This window comes from Triticum urartu, chromosome 2A (genome assembly GCF_056163025.1).
Source record: "Triticum urartu cultivar PI428250 chromosome 2A, HENAU_Tu73, whole genome shotgun sequence".
In the NCBI taxonomy this organism is placed as follows: Eukaryota; Viridiplantae; Streptophyta; class Magnoliopsida; order Poales; family Poaceae; genus Triticum; species Triticum urartu.
The window spans coordinates 215447058-215468402 of record NC_141874.1 but is presented as its reverse complement, the minus strand read 5'-3'; the positions used below and the strand labels follow the sequence as shown (position 1 = coordinate 215468402).

The 21345-nt window shown below is 44.7% G+C and overlaps 1 protein-coding gene across 1 annotated transcript; it reads left to right on the top strand.

Moving 5' to 3' along the window:
* Positions 1-434: 434 nt before the first annotated feature.
* LOC125536839 (AAA-ATPase At3g50940) lies at positions 435-2224 on the top strand. The gene has a single exon (XM_048700123.2). The coding sequence runs from the start codon at positions 481-483 to the stop codon at positions 2068-2070; it is 1590 nt and encodes a 529-aa protein (XP_048556080.1). The 5' UTR covers positions 435-480; the 3' UTR covers positions 2071-2224.
* The last annotated feature ends 19121 nt before the right edge of the window (positions 2225-21345 follow it).

Sequence of the window (21345 nt, the reverse complement as noted above, 5' to 3'; positions counted from 1 at the left end):
GTGCCTTCTCCGGTGTACTAGATTCTCGCTTAATCGATCGGTGTGACCGGAACAAGTGGGCGTTTTTGCTTAACACGACGACTTTTTACAGCCGGTGACCTAATTAAATCACTGGTCCTTGTGTGTGGTGGCACACTGGAGTGGTAGAATATTGCAAGAAACCTATGATGCGATCATACGAGGCCGGCCGAAAGATGTACTGTGCTGCGTCGGACATGACGGAACATCCGACATGAGCCAGCCTTTGCGAGCCCTCTCATTCCACTCCAAGATTCCTTCACGCACGTGAAGCCTCTTCAGCAAGAAAATTCGGAATGAAATAAGGGCAACACGAGTTGAAGGACGATTGGGTGTTAAACAGCCCTAAACAGAGACGACTCAGCTCGAGTCAATCGGTCGACATTAGCACTATTGCCTTTATGGCACCTTCCACGAAACTGCGCCGCATCGGTGCTACAACTTCGTCGATCGTAACAGGAAATGAACCCTAGAGCACCAGTACATATACGAGGCGTGGAGCACACTCGTGTTCGCATCGCACTCATGGATAACTTGCCACTGACCACCATGGCCGGAGCCGCGGCGTCGTCGTTGGAAGGAGGCGGGAGGGTGGTGGACACGTACAAGAAGGCGCTGGCCACGGCGGCGTCCGTGGCCGCGTACGCCATGCTGGTGCGCAGCATGGCCAGGGAGCTCCTCCCCGAGGAGCTGCGCGCCGCGGTGCGCTGGGGTGCCGCGTTCGTGCGCGCCCGCCTCGGCGCCGGCGACAAGGAGCGCCACACCATCGTCATCCGCCGCCACTTGGACGCCGGGTACAACGAGAACCACCTCTTCGAGGCGGCGCGCGCCTACCTGGCCACCAAGATCGACCCGACCGCCATGCGCCGGCTCTGCCTCGCGCGCACCCGGTACAAGGAGCCCGACGGGAGCAGCAGCTGGAGCACACTCCTGTGCATGGACGATGGGGGCTCCACCACCGACACCTTCGACGGCGTCGACTTCAAATGGACGTCCATCGAGACCGGCGGCGACGAAGGCAAGAAGGGAAAGGGGCATCGGGCCGCACCACGCGAGACCCTCGAGCTCAGCTTTGACGCCGAGCACACGGAGGCGGCCCTCGAGCGGTACGTGCCGTTCATCATGTCCACGGCGGAGCAGCTGCAGCGGCGGGATCGCGCGCTCAAGATCTTCATGAACGAGGGTCGGTCGTGGCACGGCATCAACCACCACCACCCGGCCACGTTCGACACGCTCGCCATGGATCCGGCACTCAAGCAGGCCGTCACCGACGACCTCGACCGTTTCCTCAAGCGGAAGGAGTACTACCGGCGGATCGGCAAGGCTTGGAAGCGCGGGTATCTGCTCTTCGGTCCACCTGGGACCGGCAAGTCCAGCCTTGTCGCCGCCATGGCCAACTACCTCCGGTTCAACCTCTACGACCTCGATCTCTCCGAGGTGCGCCTCAACTCGGCGCTTCAGAGGCTGCTTATCGCCATGCCCAACAAATCCATCCTCGTCATCGAGGACATCGACTGCTGCTTCGACGCCAAGTCGAGGGAGGACCGCACGATGCCGGTGCCGGCCGACGACGGCAGTTCATCAGACGACAACGTCCCGGAGGACATGGCCCACCACCCGGGAGCGCGCCAACAGCAGACCATAACGCTGTCCGGGCTGCTCAACTTCATCGACGGGCTGTGGTCGACGAGCGGCGAGGAGCGCATCATCATCTTCACCACCAACTACAAGGACCGGCTCGACCCGGCGCTGCTGCGGCCGGGGCGCATGGACATGCACATCTACATGGGCCACTGCTGCTGGGAGGCGTTCAAGACGTTGGCCAGGAACTATCACCTCGTGGATGACCATGCTCTGTTCCCAGGGATACAGGAACTGCTGGCCGCAGTGGAGGTGAAGGTGACGCCGGCCGAGGTGTCCGAGATGCTGCTGCGGAGCGAAGACGCCGACGTTGCGCTACGGGTGCTGACGGAGTTCCTCCAGGACAAGAGAAGCAAGGCAAGAAAAGAGGCAACAGAAATCAAGATCGGCGTAGCAGAGAAGGCAATGTAGCAGTAGTAGTATTATTCAGTGTCAGCATCCCCTTTAACGGGAGCGTTTTATTTGAGGAGTAGATGAAGTGATCGAGTATGTGTCACAAAGGTCATCATTTATGTCGGGAATAATCATCAATCGAACAAGCTGATGTATCTGATTTGAGCTGTTTTGTTCTGATTCAGATGCTTCACTTCTTCTTCTTGTACTCGCTGATTTGTTATGTTAAAATGGCAAGTCAGTCACCAAGAGCTTCACCAGTCATGGGCATGAACAGCACAAAGCACTTATACGCACTTGAACAATAATTGGCCCTTCGTTACACGTTTTCATGGCTTGAACTTCCATTTTCCGCCGCCGCCGCAATTGCACACAATCTGAACGTGGACACAACCATGCAAACTGAAAACCTTGCACACGTCAGTCAAGTCACCAAGAGTCGTGTTTAGAGTCAACAACATCTGTGGACGCACTTATGTGACGCGGGATCGTAGATCAGATAACGATAGAGAAGGGTACCGGCAAAATCTCATATTGGGAACTCACTGTCGATCTTCCGCCTCTGTCGCAAGTGTACTTCCTTTTTAAATATGTGCATAGCCATCTGCCCCCAAATAATAGACCACGAGCCAACATTGCCCATTGGAATAGTTTGTCGCCACTAGCTCCGTCGGACAACATCACTGACATTGTTGCCACACACCACCTCAGCAACTCCACACATCACTGACATTGTTGCCACACACCACCTCGACTATCTGGCACATACTAGCCCGTCTTTCCCCATCCATCTCACATCTCATGCCTCGTCCAGCTGGACCGTGTAAACCACCACGGCTCCGACCTCATTGCCACTTAGCGAGCTACACACGAGTCAATCGACCAGGGCCCGTAGATCGCCAAATTTGAACCCCAGATTGAGAGGCGACGTAGCATCTCGTGCCATGTAGTGAGGCCTGAGGATGTCCATTGCTGTCAAGGCAGCTGCCAGGATACACAGGCTACCAAGTTATCGTCGCGCTGCTAGAACGAGTCATCGCTAGGAGCTAGAGGCACGCAACCAGCCACCAGGAACGCTGGGACAATAACCTCATGTGGAGTAGGCGCATTTCCAGGAGCGTCGGTGTGATGCCCCGACTTAATCGTGCACTAATCATACACGCAAATGTGCACAATCAAGATCAGAGGCTCACGGGGAGATATCACAACACAACTCTAGACACAAATAAAAGTCATACAAGCTTTATATTACAAGCTAGGGGCCTCGAGGGCGCGAATACATAAGCTCAAATAAACAAGCGTCAGCGAAAGCAACAATATCTAAGTACAAACATAAGATAAAACAAGTCTGCCTTAAGAAGGCTAACAAAACAACGACATCTAATCAAAAAGATGAGGCCTCCTGCCTGAGAGCCTCCTATCTACTCCTGGTCGTCGGCGGTCTCCACGTAGTAGTAGTAGTAGGCTCTATCAGGGTAGTAGTAGTCGTTGGCGGGATCAGCTGGCTCCTGGGCTCTATCATCTGATCGCACCAATCGGGTATGGGGGAAAAGAGGTAGCAAAGCAACCATGAGTACTCATCCAAAGTACTCGCAAGACTTACATCAGATCTATACTAAGTATGCATCAGTATCAAAGGAATGGCGCTATATCTTTGGACTGGACTGCAGAAATGCCAGAATAGAAGGAAGACCTAGCCTATCGAAGACTCTTACATCAACAGAAAAGAGTAGAGTAACATAGCATAAGTAATAAGTATGTTGTAGTATCAGGAGATCCTTCCTCAACTCCCTGCGAGAAAGCAATCTCGGAGCCATCATATCCTTTTAGTGTCTCAAGTATCCAGTTCTAGTTCTATAGATCGGGATACAACTCCGAGCGTCCGTTACCGTGGGCACGACTGTTCCAATAGATATACTTCCCTGCACGCTCGATTAACTCCGACCGAACACACTTTTCCGGATCATGCCCGGCCTCGGCTGATCAATATGTCGTAGTCCTACCTAGGCTCAACAGAGAGGCCAACACACCGGTCTACATCCTAAATGTGAAGGGGTCATGGGTCAATCGTCCTTTGCATTCCTGCGCGTTGCGAGGACGGCCGGGATCAGTCCTGGATACCTCTTTATACAAAGCAGGTGCTTACACGGACTACCCGGGCGTGTGCCGCTTGTAACGCCCCGTATGTAACTTGCCATATTTGTATTCCAACTCTTGCCATTTTCGGCCCTAAGTTATGATATTCCCTCATGGTTGGGTTTTGCCTTCGTTTTGCTTTTTGTCCATGTCATGTATATCATATCATGTCATCATGTGCATCGCATTTGCATACGTGTTTGTTTCATGCATCCGAGCATTTTCCCCGTTGTCCGTTTTGCATTCCAGCACTCCTACGTCCTCCGGCGTCCCCTTTTGCCTCTTTTCGTGTGCGGGTGTTAAACGTTCTCGGATTAGACTGAGACTTGCCAAGCGGTCTTGGTTCACTACCGGTAGACCGCCTGTCAAGTTTCATGCCATTTGGAGTCCATTTGATACTCCAACGGTTAACCGAGGAACCGTAAAGGCCTCATGTGTGTTGCAGCCCAACACCCCTCCAAAGTGGCCCAAAACCCACCTAAACCCCCTCCATCCTCTCGGTCGTTCGATCACGATCGCGTGGCCGAAAACCGCACTCCATTTGGAGTCTCCTAACTCCTTCTATGTATAAATAGGCCTCCCCCTCCGAAATTTCGGGTCCAAACCCTAGCTCCCTCTCCCCTCCACGCCGCCGGACGTGTCCGGGCGCCGTCGGACAAATCCCGCCGCCGCCTGCAGCCACGTGTCGCCTCCGGATTCTCCGCCGCCCCGGGCCCACATCCCCACGCCGCCACCCGCGCGCCGGCCCGCCGGGCCCAGGCGGGGCCCTCCTGGCCCACGCGCCCGGGCCGCTGCTCGCCGCCCGCGAGGCGCCTCCCCGCGCCGCCCGTCGCCGATCTACGACGCCGGCCGCCGCCCTGCTCCGCCGCTCCGCCACCATCTGCCGCTCCGCCACCCCGCTCGCTCCGCCTCGCCACCCGGCCGCCGTCTCCCCCGCTCCGGCCACCGGCTCCCTCTGACTCCGGCCTCCTCCTCGAGAACTCCGATGAGCTCTCCCAGCTCCAGTCACCGCGGGAGATCGACGGCGAACATCAGGAACCGCGCCGATCTGGATCTGAGAAGAAACCTAGGGGTTGACCTCATTTTTTCCTAAGTCTACATTATTTTCTAGCACTTTCCTTCATACCATATCTCATCATCCGTAGCTACGTTTTGCGCATGTGACATATCAAATTGTTCGTATGGATGTGCTCTTCATTTTGTTCCATTGCACCATGCTTGTTTGTGTCCATCTTGATGGCTAAAATGCTGTTGCAAGAGTGCTATAGAATGTTAGTTTCTGTTTCTTAACAGATTTTGGACATTTGTCATTTTTTCCATGTTTATCGTGTGCCTCATATGAATTTGAGCCGTACATGTGTTTTGGGCTATGCCATGCCGTCTTTACAGGGGTGTATGCCATGTATTTGTTTGATCAATGTGGTGACTAGCACAAGCATGCAAAGTAGCTCTCGTGATGTTGCTGATTTCAGGGACTTAGAATTCTTCTAAGTCATTTCCCTGATGTTATTTTTATGCCATGTATTCATGTTGCTACAGAGTGATCCATGCCTCTTTTGAGCATGTTCAGTAAGGATGATTTTGATATATTGTTTTGTTCTATCCATCCATGTCTTTGTTTGGAATTATGGAGTACCCTAGCATGACTCAATCTTGCTCTACTTTTGCTATAAAATGTTCCTGGCAGATTGTTTACGTGTTAATCAATTTTGCCGAGATTGTTGTAGTTGATCCTTGCATGCTATGAGATGGTACTTGCCATGGTTAGCTTCTTGATCATGTCTTCTTGCTGGGTGTGGTTGTCATGCAATTCTTTGTGGTGAGTGCATCGAGCTCGCAAACATGCCTACATAACTCTGTTTTTGCCATGTCCAGTTTTCTGCTAAGTCTGAATCTGTTAACGAAACTTGCTATGTTTACATGGGTGCCACCATATTTTCTTACCCCTTTTGGCTTATGGTCAGTAAGGGACTTTTGTTATATGCTTTGAGTAGTTTCATGCCATTCTTTGCTTTGCCATAATATGTTCCTGTAGCATGTTGTTATCTTGCTCTAAACATTGCTTCCTGGTGTTAAATCCTGACAGGTTATTTTCACTAAGTCTGTGAACCTGATATCTTTTGCACTTTTGCCATGCTTGTTTGAACCTGCTATTGTGTGATTTAGCCATAGCTCAGTGTTCGTCTTTTGTCAAGCATCTTGAGTGGACCACTGCCATGTGCTTTGTTGCTATGTTAGAGTGCAGTAGCTTAGTTTCTTGATGCATTTTAGATGGCATTGTGCTGTTAATCGCAGTATAGTGCCATTATTGTTTTGCTTGCCATTTGCAAACAGTGCATCCGACTCCGGTGATCTTTATATCGATTTCGACCAAAATCAACCCATCTTTCCAGCGGCGCTCTTGGTTTGACAAGTTGAGGCCTGGTTCATTCTTTCCCTTCCGGAGCATGCATATGCATTGCATATTACATCCCGCATATCATGCCATGTTTTGCATCATGTTGCTTGCGCATTGCACCGTGGTTGATTGTGGTTCCCTTTGCTTGTGTTCTTGCTTTGGATAGAGCCGGGAGACGATTACGTGATCGAGGAACCCGTTGAGTACGCTATCGAGGATCAAGCATACGTCAACTCGGAGAACTTTGCAGGCAAGATGACCATACCCTCAAAATCACTTCTATCTTTGCTTGCTAGTTGCTCGCTCTATTGCTATGCCTATGCCGCGATACCTACCACATGCTTTATCATGCCTCCCATATTGCCATGTCAAACCTCTAACCCACCTTGTCCTAGCAAACCGTTGTTTGGCTATGTTACCGCTTTGCTCAACCCCTCTTATAGCGTTGCTAGTTGCAGGTGAAGATTGGAGTTTGTTCCTTGTTGGAACATGTTTATTATTTGGGATATCATTATTATATCTTGTTTACTTTAAGTGCACCTATATACTTGGTAAAGGGTGGAACGCTCGGCCTTATGCCTGGTGTTTTGTTCCATTCTTTTCGCCCTAGTTTCCGTCATACCGGTGTTATGTTCCTTGATTTTGCATTCCTTACGCGGTTGGGTTATAATGGGAACCCCTTGACAGTTCGCCTTGAATAAAACTCCTCCAGCAAGGCCCAACTTTGGTTTTACCATTTGCCACCTAGCCTTTTTCCCTTGAGTTTCGCGGACTCAAGGGTCATCTTTATTTTAACCCCCCCCGGGCCAGTGCTTCTCTAAGTGTTGGTCCAAACTGAGCGATGTCCGGCGCCCCCTGGGCAACCAGGGTCTATGCCAACCCGACGTCTTGCCCATCCGGTGTGCCCTGAGAACGAGATACGTGCGACTCCTATCGGGATTTGTCGGCACATCGGGCGGCTTTGCTGGTCTTGTTTTACCATTGTCGAAATGTCTTGTAACCGGGATTCCGTGTCTGATCGGGCCGTCCTGGGAGAAGGAATATCCTCCGTTGACCGTCAGAGCTTGTGATGGGATAAGTTGGGACACTCCTGCAGGGATTTGAACTTTCGAAAGCCGTGCCCGCGGTTATGGGTAGATGGGAATTTGTTAATATCCGGTTGTAGAGAACTTGTCACTTAACTTAATTAAAATGCATCAACCGCGTGTGTAGCCGTGATGGTCTCTTTTCGGCGGAGTCCGAGAAGAGAACACAGTCTCGTGTTATGCTTGAACGTAAGTAGTTTTAGGATCACTTCTTGATCTTTATAGCTTCTCGACTGTGCTTTGCCTTCTCTTCTCGCTCTCATTTGCGTAAGTTAGCCACCATATATGCTAGTGCTTGCTGCAGCTCCACCTCACTGCCTTTACCTACCCATGAGCTTAAATAGTCTTGATCGCGAGGGTGTGAGATTGCCGAGTCCCCGTGACTCACAGATTACTTCCAAAACTAGATGCAGGTGTCGATGATGTCATTCTCGGAGATGCAACTGAACTCAAGTGGGAGTTCGATGAGGACTCAGGACGTTACTACATTTCCTTTCCACACGAGCAGTAGTGGAGCCCAGTTGGGGCGATTGGGGATCTTATGCATTTGGGGTTGTCTTTATTTTGGTTCCGTAGTCGGACCTTGATTGTATCTGGATGATTGTAATGCTATATTTATGTATTGTGTGAAGTGGCGATTGTAAGCCAACTATGTACCTCTTTCTTATTCAGTACGTGGGATGTGTAAAGATTACCCCTCTTGCGACATGCCTACAATGCGGTTATGCCTCTAAGTCGTGCTCCGACATGTGGGAGATATAGCCGCATCATGGGTGTTACACCGGTCAACTGTGACTTCCATAGAGCTTTCAGGAGAATCGAAAGACGCAGAGTGCCCATACCTATTCCCGCGTGGTGGTTGGTGCGAAAAGGCCAGAGCCTACTCAGATCACATGTCCAAACCCATTAGTGTCTTGGGACGCATGGAGACGATCAATGATCCATGATATGTGGTCCCGTCGCCCCGTCTCGCGAACTTACGGCAAGGGCCAAGAATGCCCGGTCGTGCTGCGTAATTATCTCGCGGGTGCCCTCCAGGTCAACCCGCTCACAAGAGAGTGTCGAAAACTTAGGTCCACCTCTACCGGAGTGGTATCGCCTGTCCCATAGAAACAGTAGACGAGGAACAGGTAAAGGTAACTGTGTGTTTGTAACATCTAGGGGGATCCTAGGAATCACCCTAGATGGATTCCCAGTCGATGTAACCATTAAGGTGAACTTGGAGGAATCACCCTCTGTAGGTTCACACTTGAAGAGCTGCACGACAAAGTCGTTATCGGGAGTGTGTTGGGGAACGCGGTATTTCAAAAAAAATCCCCACGATCACACAAGATCTATCTAGGAGATGCATAGAAACGAGAGGGGAGAGTGTGTCCACGTACCCTCGTAGACCGAAAGTGAAAGCGTTAAGTAACGCGGTTGATGTAGCCGAACGTCTTTGCGATCCAACCGATCAAGTACCGAACGCACGGCACCTCCGCGATATGCACACGTTCAGCTCGATGACGTCCCTCGTACTCTTGATACAGCTAAGGCCAAGGGAGAGTTTCGTCAGCACGACGGTGTGATGATGGTGATGATGAAGTTACCGAAGCAGGGCTTCGCCTAAGAACTACAACGATATGACCGAGGTGGAAATCTGTGGAGGGGGGCACCACACACGGCTAAGACAACTGTCAACTTGTGTGTCTATGGGGTGCCCCCTCCCCCGTATATAAAGGAGGGTAGGAGGGGAGGACTTGCCCTCTCTATGGCACGCCCAAGGGGGAGTCCTACTCCTAGTAGGAGTAGGTCCCCCCCTCCGTAGTTGGAGTAGGAGAATAAGGAAGAGGGAGAAAGAGGGAAGGAAAGGGGGGCCGGCCTGCCACCCAATTCGGATTGGGCTTGGGGGGGCCCTCCACCTGGCCACGCAGGGCTTCTCCAAAAGTCTGTATAAAACCATATGCTTTGATCACACTATCAAAGTGTATATTCCAACTCCGAGATGCTGCTACCTCTTTTAGCACTGCGTTGGTTTTCCCCGAAGAGAAAGGGATGATGCAGCAAAGTAGCGTAAGTATTTCCCTCAGTTTTTGAGAACCAAGGTATCAATCCAGTAGGAGGCTACGCGCGAGTCCCTCGCACCTGCACAAAACAAATAAATCCTCGCAACCAACGCAAATAGGGGTTGTCAATCCCTATAGGGCCACTTACGAGAGTGAGATCTGATAGATATGATAAGATAATATTTTTTGGTATTTCTATGATAAAGGTGCAAAGTAAAAAAGCAAAGTAAATAACTAAGTAGTAGGAGATTGATATTATAAAGATAGACCCGGGGGCCATAGGTTTCACTAGTGGCTTCTCTCGAGAGCATAAGTATTCTACGGTGGGTGAACAAATTACTGTTGAGCAATTGACAGAATTGAGCATAGTTATGAGAATATCTAGGTATCATCATGTATATAGGCATCACGTCCGAGACAAGTAGACCAACTCCTGCCTGCATCTACTACTATTACTCCACTCATCGACCGCTATCCAGCATGCATCTACAGTATTAAGTTAAAAACAGAGTAACGCCTTAAGCAAGATGACACGATGTAGAGGGATAGACTCATGAAATATGAAGAAAACCCCATCTTGTTATCCTCGATGGCAACAATACAATATGTGCCTTGCTGCCCTTACTGTCACCGGGAAAGGACACTACAAGATTGAACCCAAAGCTAAGCACTTCTCCCATTGCAAGAAGATCAATCTAGTAGGCCAAACCAAACTGATAATTCGAAGAGACTTGCAAAGATAACCAATCATACATAAAAGAATTCAGAGAAGATTCAAATATTATTCATAGATAGACTTGATCATAAACCCACAATTCATCGGTCTCAACAAACACACCGCAAAAAAAAGATTACATCGAATAGATCTCCACAAGAGAGGGGGAGAACATTGTATTGAGATCCAAAAAGAGAGAAGAAGCCATCTAGCTACTAACTATGGACCCGTAGGTCTGAAGTAAACTACTCACACTTCATCGGAAAGGCTATGGTGTTGATGTAGAAGCCCTCCGTGATCGATGCCCCCTCCGGCGGAGCTCCGGAACAGGCCCCAAGATGGGATCTCATGGATACAGAAAGTTAAGGCGGTGAAATTAGGGTTTTGGCTCCGTATCTGATCGTTTGGTGGTACGTGGGTATATATAGGAGGAAGAAGTACGTCAGTGGAGCAACAGGGGGCCCACGAGGGTGGAGGGCGCGCCCCCTACCTCGTGGCCTCCTGTTACGTGGCTTGACGTAGGGTCCAAGTCTCCTGAGTTGTATTCGATGAGAAAATCACGTTCCTGAAGGTTTCATTCCGTTTGGACTCCGTTTGATATTCCTTTTCTTCGAAACCCTAAAACAGGCAAAAAACAGCAATTCTGGGCTGGGCCTCTGGTTTATAGGTTAGTCCCAAAAATAATATAAAAGTAGATAGTAAAGCCCAATAATGTCCAAAACAGTAGATAATATAGCATGGAGCAATCAAAGACTATAGATACGTTGGAGACGTATCAAGCATCCCCAAGCTTAATTCGTACTCGTCCTCGAGTAGGTAAATGATAAAAATGGAATTTTTGATGCGAAGTGCTACTTGGCATAATTTTAATGTAATTCTTCTTAATTGAGGTATGAATATTCAGATCCGAAAGATTCAAGACAAAAGTTCATATTGACATAGAAAATGATAATACTTCAAGCATACTAACAAAGCAATTATGTCTTCTCAAAATAACATGGCTAAAGAAAGTTATCCCTAAAAAATCATATAGTCTGGCTATGCTCTATCTTCACCACACAAAATATTTAAATCATGCACAACCCCGATGACAAGCCAAGCAATTGTTTCATACTTTTGACATTCTCAAAACTTTTTCAATTTTCACGCAATACATGAGCGTGAGCCATGGATATAGCACTATAGGTGGAATAGAGTGGTGGTTGTGGAGAAGACTGATGACCCACAAGTATAGGGGATCTATCGTAGTCCTTTCGATAAGTAAGAGTGTCGAACCCAACGAGGAGCAGAAGGAAATGATAAGCGGTTTTCAGCAAGGTATTCTCTACAAGTATTGAAATAAGTGGTCACAGATAGTTTTGTGATAAGATAAATTGTAACGAGCAACAAGTAACAAAAGTAAATAAAGTGCAGCAAGGTGGCCCAATCCTTTTTGTAGCAAAGGACAAGCCGGAACAAACTCTTATAATAGGAAAAGCGCTGCCGAGGACACATGGGAATATCGTCAAGCTAGTTTTCATCACGTTCATATGATTCGCGTTCGGTACTTTGATAATTTGATATGTGGGTGGACTGGTGCTTGGGTGCTATTATTACTTGAACAAGCATCCCACTTATGATTAACCTCTATTGCAAGCATCCGCAACTACAACAAAAGTATTAAGGTAACCCTAACCATAGCATGAAACATATGGATCCAAATCAGCCCCTTACGAAGTAACGCATAAACTAGGGTTTAAGCTTCTGTCACTCTAGCAACCCATCATCTACTTATTACTTCCCAATGCCTTCCTCTAGGCCCAAATAATGGTGAAGTGTTATGTAGTCGACGTTCATATAACACCACTAGAGGCTAGACAACATACATCTTATCAAAATATCAAACGAATACCAAATTCACATGACTACTAATAGCAAGACTTCTCCCTTGTCCTCGGGAACAAACGTAATTACTCACAAAGCATATTCATGTTCATAATCAGAGGGGTAATAATATGCATAGAGGATCTGAACATATAATCTTCAACCAAATAAACCAACTAGCATCAACTACAAGGAGTAATCAACACTACTAGCAACCTACTAGCACCAATCCCGGACTTTGAGACAAGAATTGGATACAAGAGATGAACTAGGGTTTGGAGATGAGATGGTGCTGGTGAAGATGTTGATGGAGATTGCCCTCTCCCAATGAGAGGGGCATTGGTGATGACGATGGTGATGATTTCCCCCTCCGGGATGGAAGTATCCCCGGCAGAACAGCTCTGCCGGAGCTCTAGATTGGATGCGCCAAGGTTCCGCCTCGTGGCGGCGGAGTCTCATCCCGAAAAGTTCCTTCTTATTTTTTTCTCATCGAAAGACTTCATATAGGCGAAGATGGAAGTTGGAGAGCCACCAGGGGGCCCACGAGGTAGGGGGCGCGCCCTAGGGGGGGGCGCCCCCCACCCTCGTGAGCAGGGTGTGGGCCCCCTAGCCTTCATATTTGGCGAGGATTTTTCTTTATTTATTTTAAGACGTTCCGTGGAGTTTCAGGACTTTTGGAGTTGCGCAGAATAGGTCTCTGATATTTGCTCCTTTTCCAGCCCAGAATTCCAGCTGCCGGCATTCTCCCTCTTTATGTAAACCTTGTAAAATAAGAGAGAATAGCCATAAGTATTGTGACATAAAGTGAAATAACAGCCCATAATGCAATAAATATCGATATAAAAGCATGATGCAAAATGGACGTATCAACTCCCACAAACTTAGACCTCGCTTGTCCTCAAGCGCAAAGCTGATAACAATGAATATGTCCTCATGTTTAGAGGTAGAGGTGTCGATAAAAATAAAATACGGACATGAAGGCATCTTGATTATTCTCATAACGGCAACATATATAGATTTTGTCATATGATTACTTATGTTCAAGTGATGATCTATTCACAATGCAAAAGTATAAATCATAAACCTTATTGGGCTCCGACAAACCATAATCTCAGTCATTGAAGCAATTGCAATTTATCATGAGGTCAGAAAGAGTCTATGTCAGAGCTAAAAAGCAACTCCACATACTCAACTACCATTTAGTCCTCCATAATTGCTAACACTCACGCAATACTTGTGGTTACGGAGTTTTAATCGGACACAGAGAAAGATAGGGGCTTATAGTTTTGCCCCACAACCTTTTACCTCAAGGGTAATGTCAACAATAATGGTTCATGCTCCCCTACATCCAATTAGATATATATATCATGTTCTTTCCAACATGCTGAGCTTGCCAAAGGATAAAATGAAAAAGAAAAGGTGAAGATCACCATGACTCTTGCATAAGGTAGAAGATAATGATAAAGGATAGGCCCTTCGCAGAGGGAAGCAGAGGTTGCCATGTGCTTTTATGGTTGGATGCATAAAATCTCAATGTGAAAGAACATCACTTTATATTGCCCCCTGTGATATGAACCTTTATTATGCAGTTCGTCGCTTTTATTACTTCCACATCACAAGATCGTATAAAGCTTATTTCTCCCACACCAATCAATCATACATATTTAGAGCAATTTTTATTGCTTTGCACCGATGACAACTTACTTGAAGGATCTTACTCAATCCATAGGTAGATATGGTGGACTCTCATGGCAAAACTGGTTTTAGGGTATTTGGAAGCACAAGTAGTATTTCTACTTGGTGCTGAGAATTTGGCTAGCATGAGGGGGAAAGGCAAGCTCAACAAGTTAGAGGATCCATGACAACATACTTTATCTCAGATATAAGAAAGACATAACTCATTACGTTGTCTTCCTTGTCCAACATCAACTCTTTAGCATGTCATATTTTAATGAGTGCCCCCAATCATAAAAGATGTCAATGATAATATATCTATATGTCAAAACCTCTCTTTCCTTATTACTTCCTATTAATTGCAACAATGACCAAAGCTATGTTTGCCAACTCCCAACAACTTTTAATCATCATACTCTTTCTATGTGAAGTCATTACTCTCAATAAGATCAATATGAACTTTTTGTTTCTTTTTATTCTTTTCTTCTTTCTCTTATTCACCCAAGATCATGGCAAAATAATCAAGCCCTTGACTCAACACTAATCTTTATTATATATAGCTCACTGACTCAATTACAAATAGAGATCAAAAAGCAAAACTCAAAACTAGATCATGCCATAAACTTTATTCTACTAGATCAAGATACTACTAATAGGATCGAACTAAGAAAAACGATAAAGATAGGAGTTGTGATGGTGATACGATACCGAGGCACCTCCCCCAAGCTTGGCAGTTGCCAAGGGGAGTGCCCATACCCATGTGATTATATCTCCTTCTTTGTTGTCGGTGTAATATTCTTGGCGATGATTCCCCTCAGGATGCGGTTCTCCTCCTCAAGCTTATTGACTTGCTGTTTGAGGTCCATTATTTCCTTACGGAGCTTTCCTGTGACAGCTAAAGCTCCTTGCACCCAAGCGTGTTGCATAGCTGCGGGGGAACAAGTGACACTCCTCTTCATATTTTCATAAGAAAGAAATCTAACATTAGAAGGGATAACCGAGTTTGGAATAGCTGAGCTCTGTAGTTCCCCCATCGTGAACCCAGCTCGGGGGCGAGAGGTGACTTCTTGATCCTCCATGGCATCTACTCTCATCAAGTCAGCCTCCATCTCTTCCTCCGTTGCTAGCCCAAAGGGGTCAGCGTCGCTGTTTGCCCTTGGTTCCGGTGCCGGATTAGATACCCGGCTCTCCCCGATTGACTCTTGAGAAGATATCTTGTTCTAATCTGCAGCAGCAACAGCTCGAAAACAAAAACGGAGGAAATTTGCGTGATATGGGAGTCAAAACCTTCGGGAGAATATATAATGAATTTTTACCGACCAAAATACGTAACGTGCAAGAAAACGGAGTCCAAAAGGCACACGAGGTGCTCACAAGGTAGGGGGCGCGCCCAGGGGGGTAGGGCGTGCCCACCACCCTCGTGGGGCCCTCGTGTCCTTCCCGGACTGCTACTCATTTTTCTATTTTTCTAAATATTCCAAAACGGAGAAATATTGCCTTAAAAATTGTTTTGGAGTCGGTTTACTTACCGTACCACATACCTATTCCTTTTCGGAGTCAGAAACATTCCGGAAAGTGTCCTTTATGTATTCCTCCGGGGTTACGGTTTCAATAATATTGGTTTCAACATTTATGGGATTACCTGAGATATAATGTTTAATTCTTTGACCGTTTACCACCTTCGGATTTGTGCCCTCGAAAGTTGTTGATTTTTATGGCACCGGAACGATAGACCTCTTCGATAACATAGGGGCCTTCCCATTTAGAGAGAAGTTTTCCTGCAAAAAATCTTAAACGAGAGTTGTATAGCAATACATAATCACCTACATTAAACTCACGCTTTTGTATCCTTTTGTCATGCCATCTTTTAACTTTTTCTTTAAACAACTTGGCATTTTCATAAGCTTGGGTTCTCCATTCATCAAGTGAGCTAATATCAAATAACCTCTTCTCACCGGCAAGTTTAAAATCATAGTTGAGTTCTTTAATAGCCCAATACGCCTTATGTTCTAGTTCGAGAGGTAAGTGACATGCTTTTCCATAAACCATTTTATACGGAGACATACCCATAGGATTTTTGTATGCAGTTCTATATGCCCATAATGCATCATCAAGTTTCTTAGACCAATTCTTCCTAGACCTATTAACAGTCTTTTGCAAAATTAATTTGAGCTCTCTATTGCTCAACTCTACTTGACCACTAGACTGTGGGTGATAAGGAGATGCAATTCTATGATTAACATCATATTTAGCAAGCATTTTACGGAAGGCACCATGAATAAAGTGTGAACCAGCATCAGTCATTAAATATCTAGGGACTCCAAACCTCGGAAAAATAACTTCTTTAAGCATTTTAATAGAAGTGTTATGATCAGCACTACTAGTTGGAATAGCTTCTACCCACTTAGTAACGTAATCAACAGCAACTAGAATATGTGTGTATCCATTAGAGGCAGGAAAAGGTCCCATATAATCAAAGCCCCAAACATCAAATGGTTCAATAACAAGTGAATAATTCATAGGCATTTCTTGACGGCTACTAATATTACCAATTGTTTGACATTCATCACAAGACAAGACAAACTTACGGGCATCCTTGAAGAGAGTAGGCCAATAAAAACTAGATTGCAGTACCTTATGTGTAGTTCTATCTCCAGCGTGGTGTCCTCCATAAGACTCGGAATGACACTTGCGTAGGATCTGTTCCTACTCATGCTCAGGTACACAATGTTTAATAACACCATCTACTCCTTCTTTATAAAGATGTGGGTCATCCCAAAAGTAATGTCTCAAATCATAGAAGAACTTTTTCTTTTGCTAGTATGTGAAGCTAGGTGGTATAAACTTAGCAACAATATAATTAGCATAATCAGCACACCATGGAGTACTACGAGAAGTACTTATAACATTTAATTGTTCATCAGGAAAGTTATCATTAATAGGCAGTGGGTCATCAAGAATATTTTCTAACCTAGACAAGTTGTCCGCAACGGGGTTCTCAGCTCCCTTTATATCAACAATATGCAAATCAAATTCTTGTAGCAAGAGAACCCGTCTAATAAGTCTAGGTTTAGCATCTTTCTTTTCCATAAGGTATTTAATAGCAGCATGATCAGTTTGAAAGTTACTTTAGAATCAACAATATAAGATCTGAACTTATCACAAGCAAATACAACTGCTAAAAGCTCTTTTTCAGTAGCAACATAATTTCTTTGAGCATTATCTAGAGTCTTACTAGCATAATGGATAACATTTAATTTCTTATCAACTCTTTGCCCTAGAACAACACCTACAGCATAATCACTAGCATCACACATAATTTCAAAGGGTAAATTCCAATCAGGTGGGTGAACAACAGGTGCAGAGACTAATGCTTTCTTAAGTATTTCAAATGCTTCTACACAATCATCATCAAAGACAAATGGTATATCTTTTTGCAATAAATTAGTCAGAGGCCGAGAAATTTTTGAGAAGTCCTTAATGAACCTCCTATAAAATCCAGCGTGATCAAGGAAACTTCTTATATCTTTGATGTCCTTGGGACATGGCATCTTTTCAATAGCATCAACCTTGGCTTTATCAACTTCAATACCTCTTTCAGAAACTTTGTGCCCCAAGACAATACCTTCATTAACCATAAAGTGGCACTTTTCCCAATTCAAGACAAGATTAGTTTCTTCACATCTCTGCAAAACTCGATCAAGATTTCTCAAGCAATCATCAAAAGAGGAACCATAGACGGAAAAGTTGTCCATGAAAACCTCACAAATCTTTTCACAAAAGTCAGAGAATATAGCCATCATGCATCTTTGAAAGGTAGCAGGTGCATTACATAAACCAAAAGGCATACGTCTATAAGCAAAAGTACCAAAAGGGCATGTAAAAGTAGTCTTAGATTGATCTCTAGCTGACACAGGTATTTGAGAGAAACCAGAATAACCATCTAGAAAGCAATAGTGTGTATGTTTGCATAATCTTTCTGGCATTTGATCAATAAAAGGTAAGGGGTAATGATCTTTCTTAGTAGCCTTATTTAATTTGTGGAAATCAATTACCATCCTATAACCTGTGATAATTCTTTGTGGAATCAATTCATCTTTATTATTAGGGACAACAGTAATACCTCCCTTCTTAGGGACACAATGGACAAGACTTACCCACTCACTATCACCAACGTGATAGATTATACCTGCCTCCAGAAGCTTGAGTATTTCTTTTCTTACCACTTCTTTCATTTTAGGATTCAGACATCGTTGAGGATCACGAACTGGTTTGGCATATGCTTCCAAATTTATTTTATGCTGACATAGAGTGGGACTAATGCCCTTAAGATCATCAAGAGTATATCCAATAGGAGCACGATGCTTCTTCAGAGTTTTCACTAATCTTTCTTCTTCATGCTCTGAAAGGTTAGCACTAATAATAATAGGATATATCTTCTTTTCATCAAGATAAGCATATTTAAGACTATCAGGCAAAGGTTTAAGTTCAAACACGGGATCACCCTTGGGTGGAGGAGGATCCCCTAAAATTTCAACAGGCAAGTTGTGTTGCAGAATAGGTTCCTGTTTAAAGAATACTTCATCTATTTCCCTTCTTTCATTCATGAACATATTATTTTCATGGTCTAGCAAATAGTGTTCTAAAGGATCACTAGGAGGTACGACAATAGAAGCAAGACCAATAATTTCATCCTTACTAGGTAATTCTTCCTCACGATGTTGTTTACTAAATTTAGAGAAATTAAACTCATGAACCATATCATCCAAGCCAATAGTAACAACATTCTTTTCGCAATCTATCCTAGCATTAACAGTGTTCAAGAAGGGTCTACCAAATATAATGGGACAAAAACTATCTTGCGGAGAAGTAAGAAGAACAAAATCAGCAGGATATTTAGTTTTCCCACACAAGACTTCAACATCTCTAACAATTCCAATTGGTGAAATAGTATCTCTATTAGCAAGTTTAATTGTGACATCAATATCTTCTAACTCAATAGGTGCAATATCATGCATAATTTCTTTGTATAAGTCATGAGGTATAACACTAGCACTGGCACCCATATCACATAAGCCATGATAACAATGATCTCCTATTTTAACAGAAATAACAGGCATACCTACCACAGGTCTAGGTTTATTTGTATCACGGGGTTTATCAATTCTAGCAGTTTCATCACAGAAATAAATAACATGCCCATCTATATTATCAGACAAGAGATCTTTAACAATAGCAATATTAGGTTCAATTTTAACTTGCTCAGGAGGTGTATATGTTCTAATATTGCTTTTACGAACTACAGTTGAAGCTTTGGCATGGTCCTTTATCTTAACAGGGAAAGGTGGTTTCTCAACATAAGAAGTAGGAACAATAGGATCATTATAAGTGACAGTCTTTTCTTCAACTTTAATGGGTGCAGCTACTTTTACTTCTATGGGAGGATGATATTTAAACCACTTCTCCTTAGGGAGATCAACATAAGTAGCAAAAGATTCACAGAAAGAAGCTACTATCTCAGAGTCAAGGCCATATTTAGTGCTAAACTTACGAAAAATATCGGTGTCCATAAAAGATTTAACACAATCAAACTTAGGTGTCATACCTGACTCCTTACCTTCGTCGAGGTCCCAATCTTCATAGTTGCATTTAATTCTATCCAATAAATTCCATCTGAATTCAATAGTCTTCATCATAAAAGAGCCAACACAAGAAGTATCGAGCATGGTGCGATTGTTTTCAGAAAGCCGAGCATATAAATTTTGCATAATTATTTCTCTCAAGAGCTCATGATTGGGGCATGAATATTACATTGATTTAAGCCTCCCCCAAGCTTGAGCGATGCTTTCTCCTTCACGAGGCCAGAAATTATATATATAATTGCGATCACGGTGAACAAGATGCATAGGGTAATACTTTTGATGAAATTCCAATTTCAATCTTTTATAGTCCCATGATCTCATATCATCACATAGCCTATACCATATCAATGCGTCTCCCTTCAAAGATAAAGGGAAGACCTTCTTCTTAGCAACATCATCGGGTGTACCTACAAGCTTAAATAATCCACAAACTTCATCCACATATATTAGGTGTTCATCAGGATGCTTTGTTCCATCTCCTGTAAAAGGATTAGCTAGCAGTTTTTTTATCATACCCGAAGGATACTCATAAGGAATTTCATTTTCAATAGGTTCAGTAGGTTGAGGAGCAACTCTTTGCTCTACTGGTCGGGGTGAAGATACCCCGAACAAGCCCCTCAGAGAATTACTTTCCATAGTAACAAGTGACAATAAATTTCAGCACACTATATAAATTTTTCCTTACCAAATTCCACCTACCAAAGGCGCTACACTCCCCGGCAATGGCGCCAGAAAAGAGTCTTGATGACCCACAAGTATAGGGTATCTATCGTAGTCCTTTCGATAAGTAAGAGTGTCGAACCCAACGAGGAGTGGAAGGAAATGATAAGCGGTTTTCAGCAAGGTATTCTCTGCAAGTACTGAAATAAGTGGTAACAGATAGTTTTGTGATAAGATAAATTGTAACGAGCAACAAGTAACAAAAGTAAATAAAGTGCAGCAAGGTGGCCCAATCCTTTTTGTAGCAAAGGACAAGCCGGAACAAACTCTTATAATAGGAAAAGCACTGCTGAGGACACATGGGAATATCATTAAGCTAGTTTTCATCATGTTCATATGATTCGCGTTCGGTACTTTGATAATTTGATATGTGGGTGGACCGGTTCTTGGGTGATGTTCTTACTTGAAAAAGCATCCCACTTATGATTAACCTCTATTGCAAGCATCCGCAACTACAACAAAAGTATTAAGGTAACCCTAACCATAGCATGAAACATATGGATCCAAATCAGCCCCTTACGAAGTAACGCATAAACTAGGGTTTAAGCTTCTGTCACTCTAGCAACCAATCATCTACTTATTACTTACCAATGCCTTCCTCTAGGACCAAATAATGGTGAAGTGTTATGTAGTCGATGTTCACATAACACCACTAGAGGCTAGACAACATACATCTTATCAAAATATCAAACGAATACCAAATTCACATGACTACTAATATCAAGACTTCTCCCTTGTCCTCAGGAACAAACATAATTACTCACAAAGCATATTCATGTTCATAATCAGAGGGGTAATAATATGCATATAGGATCTGAACATATAATCTTCCACCAAATAAACCAACTAGCATCAACTACAAGGAGTAATCAACACTACTAGCAACCTACTAGCACCAATCCCGGACTTTGAGACAAGAATTGGATACAAGAGATGAACTAGGGTTTGGAGATGAGATGGTGCTGGTGAAGATGTTGATGGAGATTGCCCTCTCCCGATGAGAGGGGCGTTGGTG

Coding starts and splice junctions, on each gene's coding strand:
- LOC125536839 (XM_048700123.2), top strand. CDS start 481: ATGAACCCTAGAGCACCAGTACATATACGAGGCGTGGAGCACACTCGT.